At 52.5% G+C, this 22,870-nt stretch overlaps 2 protein-coding genes across 2 annotated transcripts; one reads left to right on the top strand and one right to left on the bottom strand.

Annotated features, from left to right (window-relative positions):
* Positions 1-5,054: 5,054 nt before the first annotated feature.
* LOC107195130 lies at positions 5,055-10,721 on the bottom strand. The gene is made up of 5 exons (XM_015584914.1): positions 10,371-10,721; positions 9,121-9,348; positions 6,535-8,998; positions 5,986-6,310; positions 5,055-5,727 (listed from the first exon to the last, which is right to left on the bottom strand). Exons 1-5 carry the CDS (start codon positions 10,719-10,721, stop codon positions 5,055-5,057), a joined length of 4,041 nt encoding a protein of 1,346 aa, XP_015440400.1.
* Positions 10,722-12,185: 1,464 nt separating this feature from the next.
* LOC107195129 lies at positions 12,186-14,531 on the top strand. Its single transcript, XM_015584913.1, has 2 exons — positions 12,186-13,079; positions 13,572-14,531. The coding sequence occupies exons 1-2, from the start codon at positions 12,186-12,188 to the stop codon at positions 14,529-14,531; spliced, it is 1,854 nt and encodes a 617-aa protein (XP_015440399.1).
* Positions 14,532-22,870: the final 8,339 nt, after the last annotated feature.

The following is a 22,870-nucleotide window of genomic DNA, read 5'->3' as shown; positions in this document are numbered from 1 at the left end:
AGTAGCAGCAGGTTATCGTTCGTGATCATCGTGTCGTCGAGGCAGTCGAGGCGCTTCTCTTCCACGTGTCGCTGAATTGACGGTTCTCGTTCATTCCTCTGCGAGTGAAGGTGATGAGGAGAAATGTGCAACGGAAAGAAGTTCTGACATTACCGAATGTAACAGTATTGTTTGAACTTGTACGTTACCTAACGAAACTTTCCGGCTCGTCGTGCGAAGGACGTGTCTGTTTTTGTCGCGGCGGGGGAGGACGGGGGCGTCCGCGTTCCACCTGTCACCGTGACCATGAAAATCGATCGAAAAACAGTATCTTTCGCGTCAAGTTCATTTCGATCACGCTAAATCAGCTCAGTTCGCTTAGTTCTCTTCGATCGCGATCAACCCGTGAGCCGTTAGGGCCGTTTCTTGCCCGTCGTTCTCAACCACCGAGAGTCGTCCCACGAAAACCCATCGTTTTCCGCGCTCTCGCGAACAAGGCACCGAAACCCGTCGTTATGAACTGCCGAGAGTCATCCCGAGAAAACCCGTCGTTTCTCGCGAATCGTTACGGTGCTGGGAATGTCTGTGTATATTTCCAAATCCTTTCCAATCTATCCTTCCACTCAAATGGAACTGCGATAATGAAAGCCAATCTTTACTGCGTGATCTCCTCCGGAACTGAGCACCCCTTGAAATTCCTCAGTAATTTTGTCTGCGCCTTTGTCAGTTTCCTGTCTCTCTTTGTATCCGTAAGACGCCGGATTTACGACCCGCGCGTCCGCAGTCAAAACGTGCCTCAAAGTTCTCATTGCGCGTCCCCCTCGGGACGGTCCCGGCACTCGGTTCGTTACGTGGCGAATTATTCCGGTATCGAATCAAACAAGTATAGAGTGTAGACACGTAAATATGTTTAAATAATGATGAAAGTAGGAAGGACACCAAAAACGCATCAATTTTTGCTGATGGTCGTCAATTTATTTCAAAAACTAACCCAGATCTTTCTGCTAAGGAAAGCATTAAGGTAAATTACAAAATCTGTTTTATTTTCAATAGAGAAGCAAAATAGTTCAGCAAAAAACGCGGATGCGGCAGTAGTACTCAATGACGGCAATTGCCTTGCCCACGTATTTTGCTGAACTATTGTATATCGCTTCACTATTGAAATCAAAACAGATTTTTTAACTTTTCTTCATACATTCCTTAGCAGAAAAGCTGCTTCTACAGCATACTATGCTTAGTTTTTCTCCTAGACCCTTAATTTTTTAAATACATTCAAGAATATCCTTACTTTGATCATTATTGAAACAAGTTTAGGTTACTATATAATATAATAATCATTTACATCATTTTCAGAGAATTATTTCGTGCGAAAAGCAACTGAATAAGTATGACTAAAAGCAAAACACGCTTCAAAATTTAAAAATTTGCAATTTAAAAAAAATGATTTTCTCAAAAACTGGACGTGCCGAGACAAAACAGTTTGCAGATTCGTATTCAGCGCATAAAAATCTATCAACATCGACAATTAACGGTTATGAGATATTTTATGTGTTAAACAGTGTGCAACGAACGTCGCCGGTAGGTCGAGAGGATCGGGATGCCGGGTCAGTCGGCATGTCAGGGTCGTTCAAATAAACGGACAAGTGGAGTCATCGGTTATATATAGGCTTTATTCGATTACTTCTTTTACAAACTATTTGTGCGTCCCATTGATCCGCGCTGTTGGTGTGGCAACCTGATTAGTCGCGCGACTGCTCGGTTGTGTGGCGTGTACGGATACCTCCGGAAGAAGTGCAAAGACTGGCTCCCTGACGGTTCTCGGCGTAGCCGGAAAATTCCCGGCGGAGTCGGTATCAGACGGGTGGCGGCGGAGCAGATGGCTTCTGCAGACTGCAGCATGAGCCGATGGCGTCTGCAGACCGAAGCCTGCGCCGAGTACGGGCTATGTGCCAGGCATGTGCTAGGATTCGGTGGAAGGTAAGGGGGGCAGGACGGTAGCTGGCTTGAAAAAAAAGTCGGTTTACCCTGTCTGGACTCGCGGTTCAGGAGATTCTCTCGAACTGCCGCGATTCCCGAGTCTTATCGTGGCTATCGGACTATTTCGCGAGCGAGATACGGCTTGCGGCGCGTGGCCATCTCGCAGTGGTTGGCGCTTTCGCGGTTCCGACTACTGCGCTTGCGGTCGCTCTTTCTTGTGCGTAGTCGCGGCAGCTTCGTTCGTGACGTTTCGAATTAATAAAAGAAATAATCTGTGCCAAATTTGAGCTCCATAGGGTAACCGAAAAACGTGCCCTTAGGCCCTTAAACATTAAAATAATTAAGTACTCATAAAATCGGTTTCTTTCGATTATCTTCTAAACTATTAATTATATCAGAAACCGTATGCGACAAAACTTGTAGATCTAGACAGGACGCAACTTTTATATTGTATTACTGTTTTTCCTTTGACAAAAAGTTTTCGAATAAAGAATGAAAAAAGCCGAAAAATGAAAAAACTAAACATTTTTTTCTCAATTTTGGAAGTGTAGTGCGTTTTGGTTATTCTTTAGCAAGACTAAAAAACATGTGTATTATTTTTTTTCGACCCTGTTTCGGAATGAAAAAGTAAGAGACGCGTTCGTCAAAAGCAAATAGGACAGGGCGTTCTCGCACCATACAGCGACCTTGACAACGATTACGTGCGCCCAATGCCGATTTGCTTGTTTCGTCCCTGAATTTCGCGACCGTGGTGCGTTAGAGCGCGTGCGCGAGCAATTTACAGAATCTGCGCAATTCTGTCCGAAATATTGATCATCTATCGATAGTTTTTGCGGTGATCAATATTTCTAGAACCAATCCGGCGCGTCTCTGAACAATCCCAACGAATTTGAACGAAAACCAGTAAGAAACTTCGCAGCTCGTCGAGCATTCTGTCGTAAACCTTTCTAGTGATCGTAACAAACCTCTCATTTTTCAACTCGGGCGTCAATTATCGCAACACTACCCGTGTTATATTTATCGCTCTCGTCGCTCGAGTCCAATTGTTACGAAAATCGGCGATTCGTGTAAACGATTTTCGTGATCGCCTAGACATATCGTGTACGGCACTATCGATTACCACTTCGCGGCTCTCTAGTGCCCACCGACTGTAATCGGGTTTTTGTGAGACATTGTTACGACTCTCGATAATAAACTGTTCCGGCCAAGCTCCGGTGTGTTTTTTCTCGTTGTAACACCACCTTCACTCCTTATCCTTTTCAGGATAGAACTAGCTATCCCAGGGCGGTCGGTTCAACCCAATGAACGACGCGGCCCACGATAAACTCGCATCACAAACAGCAAGTCTTATTGGTAGTACAACTGTTTCAACACGTTTTTCGCATTCAATTTCCTACAATAATGTATACGTTCATTTCCTTTCATAGCTTTCGTTTTTCAATATTGTACCTTACTTTTTAATACTGGAAAAAAAATGTAAGGATGTTATGACCGCGCCAATGTTGCGGGTTGCGGGAGTAACCCGACAGTACAAGTTTATGACGATATTGTTCTTCACCTCGGTGGTACTGCGCGAGCGGGACCGCCTGCCGACCAAATGTTGGAATCTTCGTTTATTGTACAAGGGTGTCGAAAAAATTAAAAAGGTACACAATTGAAGTCAAACGGACAAGACATACGGGAAATTGAATGGCTAAATTGGAGTTTTGTTCGAAAGTAATAACTGCTGCTATGAAGCAGTTTGAATGTTTGCAAGTTACAATACTGCAAGAATATTAAGAATTTGTAAGCAAATGATGGGATATAAATATAAGAAACAGTTATTATTACTTCATCGAAAAGGCAAAACTGATGAATTATTCCACATTTCCCTTAATACGAATTCTATGTTATCAAATATAGTCTGATTTATGTCGGGTTTGGACTTATTTTCATCAAGAGAATCTCCTAGACTTATTCATAACATTTTTAAGAAAGTACACTGGTAGGAGTAAAAGTTTAAATTTTTATTCATGGATGATTCATTCCGTGTGTTACATTCTAACCCGAGGGTCGGTTGCCGGCGGCCAGATAACATCTCTACGCGCCGAGGCTTCGAGTGCCAGAGCCACGGGTCTCCCCTGAGAACATAAATCTGTCATCCGAGCTCGTTCGAGTAGCTCGAACAAGTTCGAAGTATCAGCTCGTTCAAACAAGCTCGAACACCAAGGCTCGGTTAACCATCACTAGTGCCGACACCTGTGGGCCACCTCGTACAGTGACAACGGTATCCTTTTCTAGCCACTGCCAGGATTTGTCTGGCAGTGCGCGCTCTCTCTCTTTCTCTAAAAGGACCGTTGCTGTGCGAGGTGCCTACGTGACCGCCAGCACAGTTTTTTCTGCTATTAACTGTCTAATTACCCGCGACGAACCTTTGTCTCCGTCTATTCGTGACGATACTTTGTTCGAGAAACGTTGCGAATTAGCTAAGGGTGCTCCCTACTTAAAACACTGTTATAACACCGGCGCTCCGGGTATAATAATTGTATCTCTGTTTTCGGTGCTCCGAATTATTATGTTTTAATCGTTATCGTCTTTCTTATATTTATTTATTTGTGTACGGTTTGTGACAATAAACTGTCAATTGTTCGTTACAATCCAAGAAGACGCTCCTTCGCATCCTATCTCGAGCCTTAATCTCGTACAATCTACATTCTTAATTGTATCGAATTACCGTATAGATCACAGGAACCGAATCCCACTTCTGAGGTTGTAGGCTGGCGATACTGGAATGCCCGATCGGACGCCAGCGTCGTGACGGTTGGCCCCCGTCACCTCTTTGTTTTTCGACACCGACCAAATAGGCCCGCAACGCTCCCGATACACACACACACGCACGCACGCACGCATCCAACCATATTCCCCACAGCTCGGTCCTCCTGATGGTGTGACCGTCCCGGTCATACAATGTTGTTACAACCGCCAGCGGAAAAATAAAAAAATTAACATATACATATTTAACGCTAATACAATAGAATAGAATAATAGGATACGCAATATGAGAATATAAGAACTAAAATATTGTAAACGAAAGGGTACAATGTCATTGTATTATTACATTAATTGCCAATCCAAGGTTTCATGTGGTCGGCGCTTACGGTGCCTGTATATGGCAAACGCGTCACCTGAAAACCATCCACGTCAGATACGATATACCTATCAAAGCGGAGGACCTTTTGAACTACATATGAGCCCTTATATTTCGGAAGTAGCTTTTTGTTTACACCCGCGGTAGTGTCGTAATTGCGTATCATCACGTAATCGCCTTCCTTATACGCGGAGGCCGCCTTTCGCTTCTCGTCGTAACTATTTTTATTTTCCAGTTGTTGCTTTTCAATGCATTTCGCCGCGTTATTTCGAATAGAACCAAAATCTCGATCGTTATCATTTTGTGATTCTAACATGAGACGAACATGGTCGTTTAGTTCACCTGATTGGTTTGTGCCGAACAGTAATCTACTTGGCGTATCCCTAATGGATCGGCAAATGGTATTATTTAAGGAAAATTCCATCTGATCGAGTATTTGGTCCCATTTATTCGGACATTCGGCGAGTTTCGCCAACATCGGTGTTATGGTTCTATTAAAACGTTTAATGTGCCCATTGGCTCGTGGTGTACCGACAGCAACTAATACGTGTTCAACAGATTTTTCTTTCATAAATTCGGTGAACTGAGATGATGTGAAACAAGTACCGCGATCGCTTATTAATCTTCTTGGTTTACCGTACGCTCTAAAATAATTTATTAAATGTTTTAACACTTCCTCGGTAGTGGTTGACTTGCACGGATACAATCGTATAAACTTTGTAAAATCATCAACGATAGAAAATATATGTTTGTGTCCTCGTCCTGTTAGTTCGAGAGGGCCATAATGATCGACATGAATAGTCTGGAACGGAATATTGCCCTTTGGAATGCAATGTAAAAATCCTTCTCGCCTGCCGCTAGTTGGAGAGAATTCAACGCATTTTAGGCAGTCCGAAATATACCTCTTTACTTTGTCTCTCATCCGTGGGAACCAATACACTCTGCTAATATTTTCGACAACATTTTCTACGCCCACGTGACCAATGTCGTCATGGCATGTCCGGATTATATTAGTCTCCATGCATAACGGAACGTAAAACGATAATTCACGATTTTTAAATTTTCGATATACAAGACCATCACGAAGTTCGTAAAATCTGTCTTCCGCGGTTTCTAATCTCTCTCGTATTTCCCGAATCTCCGGATCTTGATTCTGTTTGATCGCTAATGTTTGTTCGAAAGTATTCGCTTTCAAAACTAAAATGCTATGGCAACGACTGAGTGCGTCTACGTGACACAATTTTGTACCGGAGCGATGTTCAATTTCGTAATCGTATTGTTGCAAATACATAGCCCATCGAGAGATTCTAGGGTTGATACTTTGCTTACTCAACGTTAAGCGAAGGCTATCACAATCTGTTAAGATTTTGAAATGAGTTCCAAATAAATATATGTGAAAGCGTTTTATGGCGTAGATTATGGCTAGACACTCGAGTTCGAAACTATGATACTTCGCTTCAGCGACGGAAGTTCTTTTACTACAATAAAATACGATACCGGGCGACATTTCCCATCTAACTGTTTTTGTAGAAGCATCGCGCCGAAGCCGCTCGCGCTGGCGTCACAGTGCAGCTCTGTCTTTAGCGCCGGCGAATATATAGCTAACACGGGTTGGTACGATAAAAGATTTTTCAATCTCTCGAATGCTTCCAATTCCTCGGAACCAAATTTCAACGGGACGTTCTTCTTTAATAGGTCGTACAATGGTTTGGCTATATTCGAAAAATTCGCAATGAATCGTCTGAAGTAACTAGCGAGTCCCACAAAGCTATGCACTTCTTTTGTATTTCGCGGTAACGGATATTTTATTACTGCTTCCACGTTATCGTCACTAGGCTGAACACAATCTTTGCTTATTCGATAACCCAAGTAGGTAATTTCTTCGTACCAAAGTGAACATTTATCGAGTCGAAACTCTAGTCCATAGAGTCGTGCCAATTCGAATACATCGCGAAGTATCTTCAAGTGCTCTTCAATAGTTTCAGTAGCGATCAATATATCGTCAAGATACAAAAGAATTTTGTTATCTTTAAGTAACCACATAAAAATAGCATAAATGTACCGCTGTAATGTACGTGGCGCGTTCGTGAGACCGAATGGCATTCGAACATATTCATATTGTCCGAATGGTGTCACGAATGACGTATATTTTGTAGAAGATTCCGCGACCCTAACGTGGTGGAAGGCGTTGCGCAGATCGAGTTTAGTAAAATACTTTTTATTTCGTAATTCGTCGATGTTGTCGTCTATTCCTGGTGTTGGAAAATTATCTTTTACTGTTAATTTGTTGAGTTTGCGATAGTCGACATATAAGCGTAAACTTCCATCTTTCTTGCGCACCAATACGATAGGACTGGCGTAAGGAAAGTTACTCGGACGAATTATTTTTTCTTCCAACAGTTGATCGATAATAGCTTTTAACTTTTCTTTGTCGCTAAAGGCAAGTCTACGCGGACGGAAAGAAATAGGTTGTTTGTGTTTTAACGCGATCGTCATTTCCACATTGCAATCGTTAGCAGGTTTCACATTATCGGCGGACGCGTATATTTTTTTATACAATTCAATAACTTCTTTAGCCATTTTCGGTTTTATATCCGGGTTGATGTTCAACGCTTTCGTCACGCCAGTCTCTGTGTCGATACAATTAATTTGCATAATTTCGTTTTGCAAATCGAACGATGGGAATTTTTCCAATTTGATATTTTTAATTGTAACCGTAAACTCGTCATCAAAAGACACTTTAATATGCGGCAACAATATGAAATCTCTTCCGAGAAGCGCATCGCATTGCATCGCGGTATTCGAGACAATTCCGAAAACAATATTTACCGGTATTTCGTTAACAGTACAATTGCATGCAAATACGTTTAGTATATCTAGTTTTGATCCGTTTATACCTTGATACATGTGGTCATTAATCGCGACAGGTTCTCTCAAACAATTAGGTACACAATTTTTTTTGATCAAACTAATCGGCGAACCTGAATCTATTATTGCGCGAACTAAATAATTGTATTTGTTACCTTGATCATTCGCGATCGGATACTTCAATGTTACCGTATACGGCGGATTCGGTACCAGCTGTACTAGATGAGTAGTTCTGTCTGCGTAATTCTTCGATGAAGGGCGGTTTTCGGGACAATCCTCTATGCGATGGGTAGCGCTTCCGCACTTGAAGCATGCACCCCTCGGTCGCCTCGGCTGCGAACAATCCTTGGACAGATGACCTCGTTCACTGCAATTATAACACCGAGGCGGTTGAGCCGCATCCTTCGCAGCGCGCCGCGATGGATCCACTGGTCTCGAAGTCGGATTTTCCTTCCTCTCTGGCCGCATGTACGATAATTTTTTCTCTCTTCTATCTTGTTTGACATTGGGATGAAGCGATAATTTCTTGAAGGCCTCAAGCATGTCTCCTTTCGTTGCGAATCGTTGCATACGCGCTTGATCGCGCATACGGTCATCCGGCACGCCGTCAATCGCAAAATCGACGAATTCTTCGTCTCCGATAGTTATTCGGTTTGCCAATATTATTTTGTCGTGGAAGTAGTCGCTGAACGCCTCATTGGGTTGCCACGTTCTCTTCTCGAACTCCTTCCTCAGTGCCGATTGCGAAACTTTCTCGTCGAACATCTCCTCAATTGCCCTGTATAAATCCGGGAGCCGCAACCGAACATGTTCCGCCCGCGAATTAAACCATGACAACGCTTTGCCTTTCAATCGCAATGTTAGCAATACCTTCATGGTGTTCTCGTCCAAATGATACGTCTCACGCAGAAGCTCTGCCTGCATTTTCCATTTCTGAAATCCACTGCTTCCTCCACTGATCCTTTGCCGATTGAAGAAGAATGACTTTGACCGACACTCGATGACTCGGACGCCGCACTTCTTTCCCTTTGCACTATTCGCAATTCTCTTTGCAATAAATCACGTTCTTGTCTCAACAATTCGTATTCTCGTCGGAACAAATCTTCGGCACGCTTCTCGATATTATCACACGTACCAATATGAATTGGTGACGCCGTCGCACCTTCTACTCGATCCACAATGGTAGGACCATAAATCTCGCTGTCTTTACTCCCTGGCGAAATTTGAACAAGACTCATCGGTACTGCGGACCATAATTCCGGCTGTACTGAATTTAGCCGATTTATCAACTCAGCTTTCATGCCGGTGGTCGGCATTTGCATGTGCTTCAATATTTCCTTCAGTTGTATTACTGTACGCTGCTGAAGTTCTTTTACGGATAACACTGTCGTTGAATCCTTCGATTATGACATGTTCGAGAACTGTTCACTCACTCTTCGAACACAAACGATACACAGACCGATCCGACTCACCGCGCGGAACAATCAACTACGACGTATTACGATATGACGCTATTTTAAAAGTGTGTACAAGTGTACGAACGATTGTACGAACGATTGTACGAACGATGCGTACAAATTCACCACAGGAACCGAATCCCACTTCTGAGGTTGTAGGCTGGCGATACTGGAATGCCCGATCGGACGCCAGCGTCGTGACGGTTGGCCCCCGTCACCTCTTTGTTTTTCGACGCCGACCAAATAGGCCCGCAATGCTCCCGATACACACACACACACGCACGCACGCACGCACGCATCCATCCATATTCCCCACAATATTTTACTCTAAGTTAATTAGGAGTCGCGATAATTTGTTTTTTTTGTAAAGTCACTATACCTTCAATTTTTAACTGTTAATTATAGGCTGAAATAAACTTATTTCCGTGTAAGATACACATCAAACAAAAACGATTTTATTCTCCACGTACAGAAAAACGCATGTTAAAACGCAGACACACTTTCGAGAGGAAGATGAGGTCTCGTAATACTATATTGAATAGAAGGACCTCTGCTTCCCCTTCCGCATACAAGTTGCGCGAATATTTGTAGAAGCGCAGTGAGCACATGAAATATCTAACGTACATTCAACACTTTCACTTATCATGTACTAACTTCCCTCCCTGTCAAAATGGGGTTACACAAATATATATATATATATATATATATATATATATATATATATATATATCTTTGCAATTATCACAGCCGTTTCGCACTGGTTAAAATTTGTAACGCAACAATTAATCTATCATATCATACATAAAAAAAGAAAAGAAACTGCCTTATTATCACATCCTTGGCCTAAGGTTCAGCAAATTGCATATGCGACAAAATTGTTCTATGAATAGAGGTTTCGTAAAGATATCTGCTTGCTAGTCATTCGTCGGAACGTATTTTAATCTAAATAACCCTTCTTGTACCTTTTCTCCCGCAAAATGATGCTTTACATCTATATGTTTTGTTCTCTTATGGAACTCTTGGTTTTTAAGAAACTTAATAGCACTTTGATAATCAAGAAAATGTTTAGGTTCTACAGAGTCTAGTCTAGTAATTTCATAGAGTAATCGCTTTAACCAAATCAATTTCTTTATAGCATGAACCGCTGCTATGAATTCAGATTCCGTGGTAGACAATGAAAGTACCTTTTGTTTCTGAGAACACCACGAAATGGTAATCTCATCTAACTTAAAAACGCTGCCTGAAGTCGACCTACGAGTTTCCAAGTCGCACGCGTAGTCGGCGTCGCTAAAAGCCAGCAGATCTAAATTCATGCGGCCTAGTACCTACGGCTAGATACAGTAGGGATCCGACGGCTTCTCTGTAGGGTGCATGTACTACTTCTCGTGGTTGTTTGCCAGTGTGTACAATTCTTGGTGTTTGTCCATGGGAAAGGCCACGGGGTTTGCATTGGTCATATTGAAACGGTCCAGAACTCTTTGCGTATATCTAATTTGATGTAGAAAAACTGCGCCATCATCACGTCGCTAAATCTGGGAACCTAAAAACAAATTCAGAACGCCAGTGGTTACTTCAAATTCTGCTCTTAAATGATTCAGTAACTCTTCTATTTTATGGTTTTCAACTGCTATCAGACCATCATCTATATATAGCTGTTTATAAAAACGCATGAATCCGACTTTGTAGGCTCCAAGTTGAATTTCCTCAGGAATTTAGTGGAGCGCTCATGCCAACATCTTGAAGATTGTTTTAATCCATAGAGACTTCCATTTAGCTTACAGACGTAGTCAGTCTTTTTATCGAAACCTTTTGGTTGCTTCATGAAGATCTTTTTCTGAAACCCTCCATTTAGGAAAATAGTTTTAATATCAAATTGTTGTAGGATCATACCTCTTGATGCTGCAAAGGCCCAAGATTATCCGGATTGATTCAAATTTTACTACCGAGCTAAATGTCTCGTGCTAATCAACTCCCTGTCTTTGCATTTAAAACCTGTCGATGCTGCCATCAAGTCTTTTTCTAAGTTTACATACCCAGCGATTTTCTATCGGTTTCACCCCATCCGGACAGATCACGACATACCATGTATTGTTCTTCTTCAATGATTCGATATCCTCGTCCATAGCTCCTTTTTATTCAACTGCTTGCGACGTCTGTCGCCGATGGACGGAGGAAGGAGGCCAGCACAGTCGGCTGCCAGGGGTCGAACGCATGAGCTTAGTCAGTTATCGGGTAACAAGCTGGTTTATTCTCCTTGTAAGGGGTTACAATGCTAGGGGTCCTTATCAGGGGACACAAGGGCTGGAAGGGTCTCGTCCGGGCACGTGGCCTGGGCGAGAACTCCGATGGAGATGATGTTCCACCAACACCCGGGCGAGCTTGCTCGTCCGGTGCGGGGAATTTCGGCGAAGTTGGGGGCCCGACCGGCTCAAAGTCCATTCACCGCACCTCCACGTGGGGTCCCTGGGTCTCCGCCCCAGTAGTTGGATATCGCTTCTGCGAAAACCAATTTGCTGGGTGCGGAGGGCGAACGCGGTGAGCTGGCACACGATGGGAATACATATGACGACTGGGCAAGTTGGGAGTGGGTTGGGCCCGCCCGCAAGGGCCAATAATGAACATGAATATGGACACAACAGGATCGAACGTTTACGGTGCAGGGGGGCGTCGGATCCCCCAGTACCGGCGCGGAGGGAAGTTCTCGCCCGAGCTCCCCCGCGTCGTTATCCGACAATCGGGTAGACGCCGTGGTGGACCACCAGGCCACGGCTGTCGGTATGGCAACTGGCGAAGAGGTGTCAGGGGCAGGCACTATGTCTGTTCCTGCATCTGTGATCGGGAGGAGGGGACGAGGAGTCCGAGCCGCTGCCTCGGGATCGTCTAGGTCCGGTGGCTCGCGGGTGCTGCAGCCGTGTATTCGCCTGCAGCGCCTCGCGGGCACCCGACCGAGCGCGGCGAGCGTCGAGGTCGCTATGACCATTAGCGACGACGACGAATCGGACGACTCGGAAGCGTCGACGTCCACGGTGTCGGCGGCGTCGGTTTATTCCGACGCCGTCGGCCCGGGCGCCACGACCGCGGCGACGACGGGGCGGAAGCGAGGTCGGCCCCCCACTACGGGGGAATATGTCGGCCTCACCGAAGCCAAAAAGCGGCTCCTGGAGCTCAAGCGCCAGGAGTTAGAGCTCTACGACGAGGCGGCGGTGCTGGACCCCACGGTTCCGCCACCACGCGTGTCCCGATCGTGCAAGCCGCTCCGAGACAAGGCGGGGGTGGCCGCAGAAATGCGGCATGCCCCCACGCCCGATCTCGGGGCGGTGATCGCCGAGAAGGTAGCGGTGGTTGAGAAAGTGGCAGGGACCTCCAAACACCTTAAGGGGACCTACGTCCACTCACTTCGGGAGGCAGCGTTGTTCATCAGGCACACTGCCGCCGAACAGGCGAAGAGGACGGTCGTCTCCGAGAAGGAGGTTGAGCTCGAGCGCGAGCTCAGGCAGCTGCGCGCTCGGCTCGAGGCCACGGAGGCGTTGTCGCGGGCACACGACGACGGGTTGGCAGCAGGCGCGAATGGGGCTCCAGCCCTAGACGCGGTCGCTATGCCGCCGCCCTCGCCACCTGGCTCGCGCCGCTCTCGGCGAGCCTCTGCACGCGCCGCCGCCGGCGTTGCGCAGGTGGAGCCAGCGCCGCCCCCGGCGCCGCTCTCTCCTCCGCGAGTGGAGGGCGAGGCGTTTTCCCGCGTGCCCGGCGAGTTGCCGGCCGCGGAGCGCCAGCCCGCCCGCGCGGAGATAGAGAGGGTCGTGGAGAGGCACGTGGAGCGTCTCTTCGCGGCCTTCGAGGCGCGCTTCATGGCGTGCCTCGACGGCCTGGGGGTCGGCGCTGTCCGGGAAGGGTCCCGACGCGCTGCTCCCGGCCCTTCCTCAGCCGCCCCGCCCACCCGTTCGCGGTCGCGGCCGAGCGTCGCCGATAGCGGCGCTCGTGCCGCGGACGCGGGCGGTGCGGTTGTCGGCAAGCGGCGTAAGAGGAAGCGGGGAGGGAGGAAGAGGCGGAAGAAGCCTCCGGCGCCGGCTGCGGAGGGACAGCCTCCGCCTGCGAGGCAGGCCCCGCCGCCTCGACAGAAGCCGGCGGAAGGCGACCCACCACCAGATGAGGACCATGCGTCATAGTCCCAGGTGGTGGGCCGCAAGGAGCGCAAGAGGAAGGCCGCCGCCGCTGCTGCGCCAGCGCCGCCGAAGGTGGCGGGCGCGAAAACGCAGCAGGCGGCGCCTTCCTCTAGCAAACGCGATGGGGGCCGTCGCCCCCCACGCGTGCCGACGCGGGCAGCCGTTGCCCTTACGGTGGCCCCCGGCAGCAAGACCCCGTACGCAGAAGTGATGCGGCGGGCTGTTGCCGGGGTGCCCCTAGCGGAGGTCGGTATCACCGACCTTCGCTACCGTAAGGGCCAGACGGGGTCCTCCATATTGGAGGTCCCCGGGCCGGAGAGCTCCGCCAAGGCGGATGCTCTCGCCGTACGCCTCGCCGAGCTTTTCCGCGGCACCGACGTCCGCGTCACAAGGCCGGCGAAGACCGCAGAAATGTGGTTAGCCGGCCTGGACGAGTCGGTGACCGCGGAGGCCGTGGCGGCCGCGGTAGCCCGCGTCAGCGGCTGTACCGTGGCCGAGGTCCGTCCCGGCGAAATCCGCCGGAACGCGTCCGGCCTCGGCACGGTATGGCTAAGGTGCCCCCTCGCTGCCTCGAGGCGGCTGACGACCGCCGGTCGAGTTACGATCGGCTGGTCGTCTGCCAGGGTCGAGCCCCTCGAGGCGCGCCCCCTGCGGTGCTTGCGGTGCCTGGAGCCAGGGCACGTCCGGGCCAAATGTTCGCGAGATGCGGACAGGGCCGGGCGTTGCTTCGGCTGTGGGAGCCGGGAGCACCAGGTCCGGGAGTGCGACGCAGCCCCGAAGTGCCCGGTCTGTACCGACCTAGGTCGGGCAGCCGGGCACCGTTTGGGCAGCAAGAGCTGCGCGCCCGCGCCGTCCCGGCGGGGCAGAAGGGAGCGGGGCACTGCTGCATCTGAAATGCCGCTGGCGGCGCCGGAGGTGGAGATGGAAGAATCCGGCCTGGGGAAGGCAATGGTTGCGGAGTAACCTTCCCTCCCCCGGTCCGAGTCCTGCAGGCCATCCTCAACCACTCGGCACGGGCACAGGACATGTTTGTCCATAACCTGGCCGAGTGGGGGGTTGGCCTGGCCGTCGCCGCGGAGCCGTACCGCGTCCCTGACCGCCCAGATTGGGCGGGGGACGCGGTCGGTTCCGTGGCGGTGGTAAGCAACGACGCCGTGCCCCTGCGCGCTGTGCCACGCGGGTACGGCTTCGTCGCGGCGCTCTATGGGCGCCAGGCGGTGGTCGGGGTGTACGCTCCCCCGAGCATGCCCCTCGCGGCGTTTGAGACGCTGTTGGACGGGATCCGGGATTTTATATCCTGTGATCCGAATCGTCCAACATTGGTCCTGGGAAACTTCAACGCGAAGTCGACCCTTTGGGGTAGTCCCAGGACCAACGCGAGGGGTGATGCCGTGGAGGAGTGGGCAGCGAGCGCGGACCTTCGGCTGCTCAACCGGGGGTCTGCGAGCACGTGCGTGCGGTGGCAGGGAGAGTCCATAGTGGACCTCTCGTGGGCAACGCCCGCCGCTGCACGTATCGTGTCGTGATGGAGGGTGGCGGAGGAGGTGGTCACATTAAGTGACCACCTCTACATCATGTTTGATGTCTCCGCCACGCCGCGGGATCACCCCACTCGCTGTCCGGATACGCTCCGATCGCAGCGCTGGGCGCTCAAGCGCCTAGACGAGGACGCGCTGACGGCTGCGTCTCTCGCCGTGTCCTGGCCGGAAGTTCCGGCCGGACAGGTCGCGAACGTCGACAGGGAGGCCGAATGGCTCCGGGAAGCATTGTCCACTGCGTGTGATGCAGCAATGCCCCGGGCCAGGAAGCCCCCCCGGCGGGCCTCATATTGGTGGAACGACGCCATTGCTGCGTTGCGTGACGTTTGTCACGCCGCGCGGCGTCGCTTCACCAGGGCCCGCCGGAGACGGAATCGCGACCTGGAGAGGGAACGCGATATCTATGGAGTCTACCGACGAGCAACGGTAGAACTCCAGAGAGCCGTCAGGGAGGCCAAATCCCGTGCCTGGAGCGAGCTCCTGGACACACTGGACCGTGACCCGTGGGGCCGGCCGTTCCGAGTCGTCCTTGGACGTATGCGACCGGCTGGGCCCCCGGTCACGGAGTGTCTTGACCCCCAAGCCCTAGAGCGTGTCGTCGAGACCCTCTTTCCGGTTGATCCGGAGGAGGGCTCGCGACCGCTTGGGCTGCCGGCGGACCCGAACACCTGGTCCGCCGAGCTGGGGGTCACGCGAGAGGAGCTCGTGGATGCCGTCGCGCGCATCGGGGCCAATAAGGCTCCGGGGCCGGACGGCATCCCAGGCCGGGCGCTGAGTTTAGCCTCACGCGTCCTCGGGCCCCGACTCATACAGCTGTTCAACAGCTGTATGCAATCGGGGCGGGTCCCGCTGCCCTGGAAGCGGGGCCGGATGGTCCTCATCCCGAAGCAGGGAAAGCCCGCAGACTCTCCGTCTGCCTACAGGCCGATATGTCTCCTCGACGAGGCGGGGAAGCTTTTTGAGCGAGTGCTCGCTTCCCGCCTCTCGAGGAGCACGGCTGGAGGTGGTCTGGTAGACTGCCAGTGCGGTTTCCGCGAGGGAAGGTCGACGCTCGATGCGCTCGACCACGTCCGTTCCCTCGCGGGCCGGGCAGTTTGCAGCTGTGGTGTTGCGCTGGCGATATCTTTGGATATCGCCAATGCGTTTAACACCATCCGCTGGAACACGATCCGGAAGGCACTCTGTGAACACGGAGTGCCTCAGTATCTCCGGATCGTGCTGTCGGACTACCTGGCCGATAGGCGGATCGAGTACCCCGGCCAAGGGGGCTCGATCCAGAGACGGAGGGTCAGCCGAGGCGTGCCCCAGGGGTCCGTACTGGGACCCCAGTAATGGAACCTGGGGTACGACTCGGTTCTGTGCGGGCCCCTCTCGCCCGGTGTGAGTGTCGTCTGCTATGCATCCATGACCTGCCTGTGTCGCGGCGAGCCCCTAGTGCCTGGGTCCGAGTAGGAGACGCCTGCGTCCAGATGGGGGACCGGATGAAATATCTGGGCCTCGATCTGGACAGCCGCTGGCGCTTCGAAGTTCACTTCGACCGCCTGGTCCCCCGGATTCAGGGCGTGGCGACCCTCCTGGGTCGTCTTATGCCCAATCTCGGGGGACCAGATGAGAAGGTACGCGGCCTATACATGGGGGTGGTGTGGGCCATGGCCCTATACGGTCATCCCGTATGGGCCCACGACCTGGTGGCCGGCCGGCGCTGCCGGCTGCTATTGCGGCGCGTGCAGCGCCGTATGGCCATCCGGGTCGTGAGGGGCTACCGCACCATCTCGCATGAGGCGGCGGTCGTCCTGGCGGGGTCTGTTCCCTTCGATTTCCAGGCGGAGGCTGACGCCGATGTATATCGGCGTCTCCAGAGCCTCCGCTGGAATGGGACGGACCCGCCGGACGACGAGGTCGAACGAATGAAGCGCCAGGCTCGACGGTTCGCTCGCGAGCAGTGGCGGCGCCAGCTGGTTGACAGCGGCGCCGCCCGGCAGCGAGCCGTCGGCGCGGTCCTGCCCGTTTTGGACGGGTGGCTGGACCGCCGGCACGGCAAGCCTTCCTACCGGCTCACACAGGTGCTCACCGGACACGGTTGTTTCGGTGAGTACCTGTGTAGGATAGGAGCCGAGGCGACAAGCGAGTGTCACCAGTGCTGCGCGGAGGTAGACTCCGCGCAGCACGCGTTGGAGGAGTGCCCGGCCTTTGCCAGGGAAAGGCGGGCACTCCGGTTGGAGGTGGGACACGACCTCTCGCTCCCGGCCGTGGTCACAGCCATGGTCGGGAGCGAGAGGTCCCGGAAAGCGGTGTCCTTCTGCGAGACTGTTGTCTCGCGGAAGGAGGACGACGAGCGGGATCGCGCCTTTCGCGAAAGGCGCGATTCCGCTAGCCGCGAAAGAAGGAGAGAGAGGCGGAGCCGTGGACGTGGTCGGGGGACCCGCACGGCCGGCTCTGCCGACGTCGACGGGGGGCAGGTCCCTCCGTAGGTGTCCCGCCACGCTCTCCTCGCAGGCTGGGCCTGCGGGGGTTAGGCGGGCGTGTGTGTGCGGAGACGTGAGGAGCCGGAGCTTATGCCTTGGTAGCTCCCCGCTCCGCACACACGTTCGCCTGCCGGGGCCGCTGATGCAGTGGGGGTGGGGTACCCAACTGCATCCAAAGCGGCCCGGGGTGGGGCCGGTGTCAGGGTGCAGTCCTCTGGCACCGGCGGAGTAGAGAAGGGGGGGTGACCTGGGTATAGGTCACCCTTGGGGGGCGTTCGATCACCCCCACGGAACGGGCTCCTCGAGGTGAATCCTCGAGGAGCACAGGTGCGATGGTGGCGGTGTGTTCGTTAAAGATCCCGCCACCACCGGTTCCGCCCGAGAAGGCTGTCGTAGGGGTTTTAGTGGGTGCGAGTCCCACACTACCTCAGGGTCCTACCCCAGGACTTCGAGGTGTGCATAAGGCATTTTCCCTACGTTAAATAAAGAAAAAAAAGGTGGCTCTTTCCCCCGACTTTTTAAGGCCCGGACCACATGGAGGTGGGGAAGTACTCGTGCGAGGGGGGGGGGGCGGACAGTCATTAGGATCATCCCATCCTACCTAATTGATAAGCTAGTGGAGTTTGCACGTTGGGGTAACCGATCCTTCGTCTCCGTAAGTGAGTACCACCTCATTATTTGCTTCATTCACAGACCGAGTCTGTACAAATGGAGGTTTCATCGTATGTAGTCATCATTGAGAGAGAGCTGCATCGCCTACTTCAACCCCCTTTCAGTATCTGCCTCTGACCCGAATATTTCAGAAACCCGCTACCCTTATTTTCCCACAACAAACTACCACCCTTCGTTCCCAAGGATAAAGAGAGAGCACCGGTGCTCCAGTAGTGTCCAAGGGGTGGCCTTGCTAGCCGGTCTCAAGGTGAGACGTGGCCGGGTTCGCACGATCGCATCCCCCAGGAGCCGCGATGAACCATAAATGAATTCATCGCCAATGAATTTAATCTCGCTACCGTGGGGTGTTTGATGTGAAAATAGTAACAGACGAGAAGAGTAGATCACGCCCCCTAATGTTTCCGATTTTCCCTCTTTTCCTATATCCCCCTCCCCTGAAAAATACAAGGAACGTGACGCGAGTGATAGCCCGCCGGACTTCACCGAAATTCCCTCCAAGGATTGAATATCAGTTTCATCAGGGACTACCACCGCGTTCTGGGTTTGTTCATTCGCACCCATCCCTAGGGTTGATACTCTCTGTCTACGACGTACCACGGTACATTGCAGTGTCTTCCTAGTACCCCATGACCCGTTGCTAATGTTGTTCAGGGTCATGGTTTTTACCGGCACGTACCTGTCAGGGCGTGGCCTGGTTTCAGTCGTGTCATACTTTACGTTCGGTACCTTATCCTTATGGATTGCCTTCCGAAATACGACGACTACAGGGCTTGTTGGGTCGATATTTTCCAAAGTGATGTTCTGCATCCTTCCGAGACTCGTTTGCCAGTTTACGCTCTGCTGTTCGGTATCGCATTCAGCCTCTTTTCCTCCTAGCTAAATAGTGACACGAATAGGACTCTAAAGAGTACCTAACATGGTCCCCCCGTCTCTCGAGCCGGAATGATCGATCGTGTTATTTGTCTTTTTGTCTTACTCTCTAAACATGCATCTGATCCTTCCAGTTTGGTCTTTCGCTTCCCGCACTTGTCCGCTGAATCCTGTCTCTAGTTCTTCTGTCCAGTTCCAGAAGCACTACCTACCTGCCACACTGGCGCATTCGGTGTGCGCCATTCTGTGTGCTCGTGACAGTGTCTCAAAACTCGACATACATCTTATCCTAAGGACGAAGGGGGAATTCTGTGGCAGGTAGTTTATTCGATAATACACACCCTCCCCCCTTCACAGATGGTTTACGTGGTCCGACTTTTGGGCAATTCCATGCCCACTTAACGGAACCCTCCCGATCCGTGTCCTCTGCGGATCCTGTGGTACTCCACCCTATCTCCCATGGAATGTCACAATCCAATGACTAATTGGCTCCCGGTGTTCGGGAGGGACTAAGAGATATTTTAGTAGCTGGATTTGGCAAGTTTCCCCATCTACCTCCTTCGCTACCTTGCATCTTCACGGACGGTCTACGTGATTAGAGACCAAAGCAAACACTAGCCTCCCTCCTTTCACTCCCGATACGTATCCCATCGTCCCTCCTCTTACGAGGCCGGATCCCCGTTTATCCATACTAATCCGACAAGCATGAATCCTGGGATATCCTGTCCTACCTCACATGCAAACTTCCAGTCCATTAACTGGTCGCCACCCGCGGTTTGGGGGCACTGAGAAGGAGTTTCTGTGGTCGAGCATACAGAGTCACCGATCCTACAAACTCTCTACCCTCCTTCACAGATGGTCCACATGGTTAGAGATAAAATCAGATCCTAGCCTCTCTCATACCACTCCCACTCCGTATCCCTGTGTATCTCTGTATCCTTGTTTTTTTTACGAGGAGAAACTTTCAAAAGGCTACCGCCTCTGCTGGGGATGCAGAGACGGCTATGTGGGATTTTTACCTCACTAAAACTTCTCGGTGGCTCTCTCAGGCATCGGGCCGACCGCTAGTACCACGATGGCATGCTTCCCGCGGTCGGTCCTGCCTATGTTTCTCCCCCCTTGAAGAACACACCATGTTATGGGGAGTCAGAGCCCCCCCCCCCCAACACCGTCGCATGCTGAACTGGTCGCGAGAGGAGTGATATCCTCATTGTCACCCCCCAGTTCCATTGCCCCACAACCATCGCGAGGGGTCACCACGATTGTAACCCTCTGAACACGCGTGCTCGCGGGGCAAGGATCCACCTCGTCCCATTCGTGTTTCTACCAATTCCTGCTTATATTACTTCCTCTTTTGTCCTGTCCTCCATCGTCTAAATCCTCCTAGATAAATCCTTGTTCCCCTACTCTCCTTCAATTTCACCATCTGTCGAACGCATTAACAGTCACCCGAGCTGTTCTCTCCCAAAGTTCATTCAACCTTTCATTCTTCGAATCTCATAATATTACAATGTTAATGTTGAAAGTACGTTAGATATATCATGCGCTCACTGCGCTTCTACAAATATTCGCGCCACTTCTATGCGGAAGGGGAAGGAGAGGTCTCTCTATGCAATTTACTACTACGAGTCCCCATCTTCTTCTCGAAAGTATGTCTGCATTTGAACATGCGTTTTTCTGTACGTGGAGAATAAAATCGTTTTTGTTTGGTGTGCATTTTATACGAAAATAAGTTTATTTCCGCCTATAATCAACAGGTTATGGGTCTAGATCACCTATGCAACAAAATTTTTGCTCCTTTAAAGTTTCGTTTCTTTTTTTTTTGTGCTCTTCCTGTTGAGGTTAGACCGAGCCATGTGCAAGGGGGCCGAGGCTGGATCAGGTTTTCGCAGCGAGGGGTGCGTAGAGGTCTTCGGGCTCCTACGTAACACTCTGACCTGCGTCAAAAACCACGATGGAGCTGATGTTTGACCTACAATCAGGCGACACCTCGGTGTCGTCTGCTGCGGCGAATTTCGGCGAAGTCGGCGGGCCCGGTCTGGTCAAATCCACACACACCACCTCCACGTGGTGCCACCTGGGACCCTTGGTGACTTCGGTCGCCGTGGGTGCTGACGGTGTGTGTGGTAGGAGAGTGAGGAGGTGTCAAACAATATGGATTGCACAACAAAAGGAATAGGTGTTACTGCTCCAGGGGCCCTCGGAACCCCAGGAGCCGGCGTGGGTGTGGTGGTTGAACGGGCCACACCCATGTCGTTATCCGACGCCCGTGAGGATCCGGCGGTGGACCGCCAGGCCGCCGGAGTCCTAAATACTACTGGAGAGGAGAAGGGCGACCCCCCCCTCGGAGGCGCTGCCGGGTCCCTCGGGACTGGCCGCCTCCAGGGCGGGTAAGGCCCCGATAGTGAGGCTTCAGCGCCTGACGGTCGGCACTGAAGGGGCAACCAGCGCCAGCGCCAGGTACCTGGGCCTGGCGCTGGCGATGGAAATTAGCGACGGGGAGGAGTCCGACACCTCGAGGGTTTCGGCGGTGTCGGTCGCCTCCTCTGTACGCTCCAGCGCAAGTGGGCTGGCCCGCAAAAGAGGCAGGCCGCCCACCACTGGGGAGCACGTGGGCCTCGCTGAGGCGAAAAGGAAGCTCCTGGAGCTCGGTCTCCAGGAGCGACGCCTCAGGGAGGAGGACGACTTGCTGGACCGGTCGGTACCGCCACGACCGGTCCACAAGTCGTGCAAGAAGCTGCCGGCCGAAAAAGAAGTGGCGGAGGAGATGAGGCAGGCTCCGACCCCGGACCTGGGCGCTGTCATGATTGACAGCGTCCAGACAATTGAGAAGGTCGCTCGGTGCTCTTCAAACCTGAAGGGCACCAGCGTCCGAGCGCTCCGGGAGGCCGCCCAGCGGATCAGGCATGCGGCGGCTGAGCAAGCGAGGCGGACGGTGCTGTCCGAGCGGGAGCTGGAGCTCGAAATAGAGGTAAAGCACCTCCGAGCCCGGCTCTCCTCTCTGGAGGCACTGTCCGGCCCGCGCCTCGCGGCGGCGGCGCCGACGGCGGCACCGACGGAGGAACCGTCGGCGGCCGGTGTCCCCGACGACCGCCAGATGCCGCCCCCCGCGGCCCCGCCGCCGGGACCCTCCGAGCCGGAGGTGGGGGCTAGACCGCTGCGGCGGCGGCCCGTGCGGTCGCCTCCCCTGCCTCCCTTGCCACCCTCGCCACCGTCGCCGCGCTGGGCGCCCCCAGAAAGGGAGCGCCCCGTGACGATGGCGGACGTCGAGGGGGCGGTCGAGCGGCACGTCGCGAGGCTGGTAGCGGTCATGGAGGCGCGCATCCTGGTGCGCCTCGATGGCCTGCCCGACGTGCCAGGCCATGGGGTCGGGTGGCCGCCCGCGGGTACGCGCATGACCGCGGCCCGCGGGAGCGGCCCAAGGGCGACGCCGGCGTCGAGCCGTCGTGGCCCTCCCCCTCCGCCGCCCCGCCCTTCCTTGACGGGACCATCCGCCGCTGGCACCAGCGGCATGGCCGACGGGACCGGGGGGGTAGGGGCGGTGGCAGGAGGAGAAGGCGGGGCGGGAAGGGGAGGAAGAAGACCAAGAGGGTCGAGAGCGAGGGGGGGAACGCCGCGGCCGCTGTTCGGCGGCCCCTCCCTCCTCATCTTCCTCCCCCCCCGCGACGCCGCCGCCGTCGCGGCGCAAGGAGCCCACAGACGCCCCCCGGATGACCGACACCACGACCAAGTGGTCGGAGGTTGTCGGCCGGGGGAC

This window comes from Dufourea novaeangliae, unplaced genomic scaffold, assembly GCF_001272555.1.
Source record: "Dufourea novaeangliae isolate 0120121106 unplaced genomic scaffold, ASM127255v1 scaffold58, whole genome shotgun sequence".
NCBI classification, from domain to species: domain Eukaryota; kingdom Metazoa; phylum Arthropoda; class Insecta; order Hymenoptera; family Halictidae; genus Dufourea; species Dufourea novaeangliae.
This window is presented reverse-complemented; position numbering and strand designations above follow the sequence as displayed.